The 7,193-nt window shown below is 43.6% G+C and overlaps 3 protein-coding genes across 6 annotated transcripts; 1 reads left to right on the forward strand and 2 right to left on the reverse strand.

The window, feature by feature from the left end:
• The first annotated feature begins 814 nt into the window (after window positions 1–814).
• Window positions 815–2,602, forward strand: LOC122616631. The gene is made up of 2 exons (XM_043792160.1): window positions 815–980; window positions 1,437–2,602. The coding sequence occupies exons 1-2, from the start codon at window positions 815–817 to the stop codon at window positions 2,561–2,563; spliced, it is 1,293 nt and encodes a 430-aa protein (XP_043648095.1). The 3' UTR covers window positions 2,564–2,602.
• Window positions 2,560–3,685, reverse strand: LOC122616632 (trypsin I-P1). Of its 4 annotated transcripts, none has more exons than XM_043792162.1 (3): window positions 3,345–3,685; window positions 3,009–3,261; window positions 2,560–2,958 (listed from the first exon to the last, which is right to left on the reverse strand). In XM_043792162.1, exons 1-3 carry the CDS (start codon window positions 3,635–3,637, stop codon window positions 2,560–2,562), a joined length of 945 nt encoding a protein of 314 aa, XP_043648097.1. In that variant the 5' UTR covers window positions 3,638–3,685. The 4 variants fall into 4 exon arrangements, with proteins under 4 accessions (XP_043648097.1, XP_043648096.1, XP_043648099.1 ...); XM_043792161.1 differs by having other exon boundaries at window positions 3,009–3,285; XM_043792164.1 differs by lacking the exon at window positions 2,560–2,958 and having other exon boundaries at window positions 3,130–3,261; window positions 3,341–3,685.
• A 600-nt stretch (window positions 3,686–4,285) lies between these two features.
• On the reverse strand, window positions 4,286–5,855 carry LOC122616293. The gene is made up of 2 exons (XM_043791699.1): window positions 5,720–5,855; window positions 4,286–5,467 (listed from the first exon to the last, which is right to left on the reverse strand). Exons 1-2 carry the CDS (start codon window positions 5,853–5,855, stop codon window positions 4,332–4,334), a joined length of 1,272 nt encoding a protein of 423 aa, XP_043647634.1. The 3' UTR covers window positions 4,286–4,331.
• Window positions 5,856–7,193: the final 1,338 nt, after the last annotated feature.

The following is a 7,193-nucleotide window of genomic DNA, read 5'->3' on the forward strand; positions in this document are numbered from 1 at the left end:
GTTCATACGTTAAAATTTCTCGATATCCTTGAAAGGCCTAGGAAATTCCAACCGCTACCAGAAATTCGAATCCTGCTGCGGCCATAAGCCTTAATTACTTGTTGATTATAAATTATTGCTAACTGAAAGGAGAACCTGAGGCAGAGCACTCGCCTTGACTGCTGATTAAATAACTTAATTAGGCGTCCGACGGTCGCCGGAGCTCATCAACTGCTAGTTTGAATGGCCAATCATAAATGACGGTTGATTGGCGAAAATGTCATAACTGGGATGAAAATGAGCTGGATTAATTATAATGAAATGAAAATATGGCAAAATAAAAAATAATTATGGAGATCTTAGTACCTACATTCTTGAAGGCAAAAGTGTTTTAGAAGTAATTAAGAGATTGTACCTTGTGAAAGTCCTAAAACCGGTACTCCAAATCTTTGGATAAGATATGAAATGTAATACCAGAAGTACGCCAAAAATATACTTTTGGTTGAAACGTGTAAAAAACTCGTTCTATTTTTGTAGGTACAAATTATCTGCATTGTTTGGGTAATTCCCTTAACTTCCCCACTTGTCCACAAAATAATCGAAGCACTAAGTGTCTCAAACCAATTAAGTTCGAATGAATGAGTCTACGTACGCCGTATAAATCCGCACACTTCGACGCTTCACGTGAATAGATAAGACCAATATTGTATTGTTCTGCAGAGATAATGGTCAGAATGGCGAGATTGGTTTAATCAACTATTTTTCATTAATTTGCACGATATGGCTGGGGGCTATTTAAAGATGTCGCGGGGGCCTTCTGGTCTTTAAATCCGAAATGAAGTGCATCCGATTCTCATTGCTGTTCATTGGCCTGCTGGCGGCTCCGGCTGCCTGGGCTCGAGTACCCTATCCGGAGGTGGAGCTTCCTCCAGTGGTCGAGGATGATGGGATCTTCGAACGGATTGCTGTGGCACCTCCTCAGCCCGTGGGTCGTGCAGGAGGTAGGTGACCTAATTATGTTGCCTTATATAATACTACTGAAGTGAAATCTATAAAACTTCGTAATTATTTTCAAGTTCCTACAACTATTGAATTTATTGTATAAACTAAACGGTTTTACTATGATTTTGCTATTCTAAAAAGTAATTAGAATTGAGAAAAGTTTAACAGGTTTTCCTGATCCTCCATATGCTTCTGTCCCGTCTGCCTTTCCGTCCATATAAGCGTCGAGATTTCGAAACCATAAAAGCTAGAAAACTAAAGACTTAGAATTTGTGTAAGTTGGATGTAAAAAGTACATAAACAGCCCAAAGCTGTCACTTACACACTTTTTATTGTTTGTCTTGCCAATTTCTATTGATAATTGCGGTAGTGAGCTATCTTGAAAATATTCTCTTCCTTCAACCATATAAATTATTTTTGATGTACAATATTAATTATGTCGGAAACTTATATAGCCTGCAGTGTGACCATTCGCGGAGGATTGCCCAGTCCCCAGCCAGTGTACCTGAAAACCGACTCCGAGGACTTTTATCCCTTCTCCGACGTCGGTGTGATGGAATTCGAGTCGGGCGGCTCATTGCAGCTGTGGTGTCCCTCAGGATTTAACACTCATTCCGAGAATCTGATTACGGCCAATTGTGTGAGTGGAACCACCTTCAGCGTGGGCGGATCTCACTTCGAGTTCAAGAACCTGTACTGCAACTCCTGGCCAGGATTCAAGGCTGTTAAGTCGGGAGCCACCTGCAACGGTGGCATTGTGATCCGCGTAGGTTTCGAAATCACCTCATCGAGGTTTGCCGAGCAGATGCAGATTTGCTTCAACGAGGAGGAGGAGGTGACCCGATACACTCGCCACAAGTTGGAACCCGGAAGCAACTACTACGAGACCGGAGTGGCTAGGATTACCTTCCAGACTGCTGGCTACTTCAATGGAAAGAACGTGGACAAGCTGTACACCCAAGCCACCCAGCTGGAGACCATCAACAATGAACTGGGCGGAGATGCCGACAAGTATTTCGATAGTGGCAGCAATGTTTACCTGGCTCGTGGTCACCTGGGTGCCAAGGCTGATTTCGACTACGCTCCCGAGCAGAGGGCCACCTTCCTCTTCATCAACGCTGCTCCTCAGTGGCAGACCTTCAATGCCGGAAACTGGGCTCGTGTGGAGGACGGTCTGAGAGCTTGGGTCTCCAAGAACAAGTTGAACGTGAACTGCTACACCGGTGTCTACGGCGTGACCACTCTGCCAAACAACCAGGGTGTGGAGACCCCGCTCTATCTGGCCAAGGATGGCAACAACAATGGCCTGATCCCGGTGCCCAAGCTCTACTTCCGCGTCGTCATCGACCCCTCCTCCCACAGGGGCATTGTCTTCGTGGGCGTTAACAATCCCCATCTCACCGAGGAGCAGATCAGGCGCGACTATGTCATCTGCAACGATGTCAGCGATCAGGTGACCTATATCAACTGGAAGACCACAGACATCAAGGCCGGTTGGTCCTATGCTTGCGAGGTGGCCGACTTCCTGAATACCGTGAAGCACTTGCCCGCTTTGACCGCCAAGGGAGGTCTCCTTGTTTAAGTGGTCTTCAAATAAAATCCACAACTTTTCAGAATTTTATTTCCAATGAATATACCAATGGTCGCTAAAAGATAGTTGGGAGTATAACAAAATCGGTTCGCTTCATTCTTGTTCATAATTCCTTCGATCCAGTCCATATGCAAGTATACGTTGGTATAAATAGAGGGCAAAGTTTTAGATCCGCATCCTACTCGGTAGCTGACCACACCAAAGACTGTTTCGTTGAGGATCAGCGGGCTCCCGGTATCACCGGCACAAGGATTCTCGTCCATGCTGTTGTTCAGGTTTCCGGCGCACATCATCTCCTCCTTGAATATGTGGATTTTCTTCTCACAGATTTCCCGGGGCAATAGCTCCACGTCAATGTGCAGGATGTCGGAGGCCAGAGGACCGCCCTGTAATTAATAATGCACCTGATAATAGTTCGTGAGCTACCACTACTTACATTAAAGATCCTTCCCCACCCCAGCACCGTGTAGTTCATACCCGGTTCTGGGTCAGCCGTAGGCAGTTTAATCACACCCACAAGCGGATTGTCCGAGGGCAGTTTTTTGGCCAGCATCATCAGCGCAATGTTGTTTGTATTGAAGACTGTGAAATTGTCCGGCACAAAGATCTTCTTCACCTCCAAGCTTAACGAGAGTCCTTCGCGAGATCTTAGGCGATTTGTGGTTCCAGCCACGAGCACCAAAAACCGACTGCGATGTATAATCTTGCGTTTACTTTTGTATTGGTTAAAGGACGTGACAGTCAAACATATAACGATCTTTTCTATACCTACTCCATGGCGCAGTGGGCGGAGGTGAGGATGTATGTTCTCGATATGATCACGCCACCACAGAAGTGATTGTCGCCAAAGAACTTGTGTGGTCTTCGTGATCGAATGGAGACCACATACTTGGCCAGCACCAACGTTTTCTCCTTGTCGAAATATGGACTGGAAAGGCGTTTACCCCGCCGGCGGACGAAATGGCTGCCAATCGGATCACCGGCATCAAAGGCCGGCAAAAGCAACAAGAGGAACAGCAGGAAACTGAAGATTTTTCTGGATACTCCATATTTCACCAGCGACATCAGAAAATTGTAAATAAATTGACAGTTAACACATGCACTATTTTTATTTTTTAATATAAAAACTACGAGTAACGGGTATAAAAAGAAGGCAGCTTTGTTTATGCTACTATTTCAAGAAATTGGTCTTAGCCGAAAACAAATTCCCAAAATGTGGAAAATTGGTTATAATGGATTGACCCGATGTGATCTTAAAATTGTAGTGCTTAGTACAAACTAGTCCATTTCCAAAACAAGAGAGAACGCTTTAGTCGAGGTCCCCGACAATATGACATTTTTCATAAGTGTGGGCGTGGCAGTTTTGGGCGGTTTGTGGGCGTTATAGTGGGCGTGGCCAATAGAATCAACAATCTTGCGCTGGTCTATGTCTCTGGAGTCTGTATACTTAATCTCAACTTTCTAGCTTTTGTAGTTCCCAAGATCACGACGTTCAAACGGACGGACAGGCGGACAGACAGACGGACGGACATGGCCAGATCGACTCGGCTATTGATCCTGATCAAGAATATGTGTATATACTTTATATGGTAGGAAACGCTTCCTTCTGCCTGTTACATACTTTTCAACGAGTAACCGGTATAAAAATACTATAAATTCGTTCCGATTTTGCGCATAATTTCCCTTAGCAAAAAAAATGTACAACCAAATCAATTGTTTTTAACTATAAGTGGTATTTTTTAATTCAAACATAACAACATTAGACCAACAGTCCACTGACGGAGAAGTCAGGCAGGTGCGTCACCTTCTTGCGGAACTCGGGAACCTCGCAGGCGTAGGAGTAACCGGCGGTGATGTCGGTCTTCTTCCAGCTGATCCAGTTGATCCTGTCGCTGACGTCCGTGCAGAGGATGTAGTCCCGCTTGATCTCGTCCAGGCTCAAGTGGGGATTGTTGACGCCGATCAGAACGATGCCCTTCTTGGTGGAAGGTTCGATGACCACTCGGAAGTACAGCTTCGGAACTGGAATCAGGCCGTTGCCGTTGTTATCGTGGGAAAGATAGAGCTGCCTCTGTTCCCCATTCTTGTTGGGCAGCGTAGTGACTCCCCAGACTCCTGTCCAGCACTCCACATGCTTGTTTTCCTTGGCCACCCAAGCACGAACTCCGTCCTCCACGCGAGCCCAGTTACCAGCATTAAAGGTCTGCCACTGAGGAGCCGCGTTGATGAACAGGAAGGTGGCCCTCTGCTCCGGGGCAAACACGAAATCAGCCTTGGCACCCATGTGACCACGGGCCAGGAAGATGTTCTTTGCCGAATCGAAGAAATGGGAAGAATCCATGTCCAGCTCCTTGTCGATGGTCTCCTTCTGAACAGCCTGCGTATATAGCTTGTCCACATTCTTACCCGCGAAGTAGCCGCCGGCTCCAAAGGTGATGCGATCCACTCCGGTGGCATAGTAATTGTTTCCCGGTTCCAGGCGATGGTAGACGTACCTGGTTACCTCCTCGTCTTCGTTGAAGCACACCTCGTACTGCGTCGCGAATCGTGATCCGGAGAGCTCAAAACCCACTTTGATCAGCGTGGTGCCACCATTGCAGCTGGATCCGGACTTCTTGCCCACAAAAGCAGGCCACGATGTGCACTTGATGGCGGACAGATCGTGCTCCTTATCGTCAATCTTGAAGGTGGTGCCACCCACACACTTGGCGGTCACCGATTTTCCAGACAGAGGGGAAGCCAAGCTGCTGGTGCAGTGGAACTCAATGGTCTTATCCTTATCCACATCCACATAGCCGGTGTCCGAGAATCCAACGATTTCAGAGGTGCCCGACTTGATCAACAGGGGCTGGGGATCCTTCAGCTCAGAGCTGCGGATCTTAATTGAACAACCAGCTACGATAAAGAGGATTTTAATTACAATCTTTTTGGATAATTAAAGGTTGAATATGAAATGTGTTTTAGACAGAAAGAATACATTACAAATATTACAATTAATTTAAAGTGTGAAACAATATTTTGATTGAAAGAACATTCCCCAAACTTTTAATATTTCTTCCAATTATGTGAAGAGTTGTAAGTTTTAATTGAACAAGTTGAATACTAAATTAAAATACATCTTATTCGGCCCCTTAGTTCCTAACTCACCTGCTCGGGGTTCAATCTCGTTGACCACTACCGGAACTTCGGGCAGCTCCCAGAGGAGATCCTCCGCGGGAAGGATTCTGGCCTGCACACTGGCCAAGAAGAGGCCACCCAAGGCAATCAACGCTAGACACTTCATGTTTCGCAACTGATTTGGCCCTCGGGAAGGCCGGGTGCTTTTAAACCAACTGGATGTCCGATGATTGATTAGATTCCACTGATTGCGACCGTGTTTGCGGGTTGATATCGGCACTTGCTGATGCTTTGATTGCTTCACGTGTCCCCAGATTCGGCTGCTTACTTCCCACCGCCGGCATTATCATTTAATTAGTTTTGGCCCCCATGATTAGGCGTATTCCCGAGTGTGGGCCAAATTAAATACCTGCGGTCCGTGTGGAGCTTCTTTCTCTTTCACGTGCCCAGCACGTTTGGCTATCGCCCAGTAATGGAGCTAAACTTTTTCACAAATATCAAGGGTTTATTATGGCTTTATCGTAAGGTATACATAAACTCACATTTATTGGTTAGTTTTAAACTGGCTGTCAATTGTTCTTTTTTTGGCGCAACTGTACTTAAGATTACTTACTATATATACAACATTTATAGATATGGTTTATTTTGCTTTTTCATTTTTTGTACGTCACTGACATCAACTTGAGATAGCTTGAAGTATTTACAAAGTAATTTCCTTAGCACTTTGCAATCATTTAAATCTTTCATTGTTTATTTTTTTTTAAATGTACTCTTATTGTTTCGGTTACTTTTGGTAGGGCCTTTTTGTTTGTTTTGGAGACATGCGATTCATTTTGCGTAATTATTGTAAAGCTTTTATTCGGGCTGCGCAATAAAGTGTCCTTTATCTGTTAACTTATTTCTGGAGAATTTGGGTCATTAACATAAAAATGTTATCTCTTGGAGAGCTAATGTGTTTATTTATCTTTCTGGATATGCACTTAACCTTTAAAATTTTACACATTACGATTTATATCTATTATTGTTCTTATTTATACGGACCATTTCGCTATGAAGTATATACATTTTGTTACTTTTTTTAAGAGGCTTTAAGTATTTTAGCTGATTATGATGACTTCAGGAAGTTATTTAAGTTTGGAACGTTTGTTGAAATTTTATTTAACAGAAATTTAAATTATACTAAATTATATTAGTATTTCTTTTTTGTTGGAAACTTTTTATTGGAACTCTTTGTTTTATTAATATTTAACATTTTAGTTACTTTAAATCATATGAAACCTAAAAATATCTTATCCATTATCCATGGCATAGATAATAGCATTTGATATATTGTGATAGCTTTAGCTTGAGTGAGAAAAAATCTGTGTTTTAGTTCTTTCAAGATTTGTTATCTTGTTATTTACATTTAAAGCTGTAGTGTCGGCTGACATTGAGAAAGTATGTTTCAATTTCTGTTGACCGAAGTTTACCAAACACGACCCACGAAATTAGATTATATATTTTT

The sequence above is a fragment of the Drosophila teissieri genome, chromosome 3L (genome assembly GCF_016746235.2).
Source record: "Drosophila teissieri strain GT53w chromosome 3L, Prin_Dtei_1.1, whole genome shotgun sequence".
NCBI classification, from domain to species: Eukaryota; Metazoa; Arthropoda; class Insecta; order Diptera; family Drosophilidae; genus Drosophila; species Drosophila teissieri.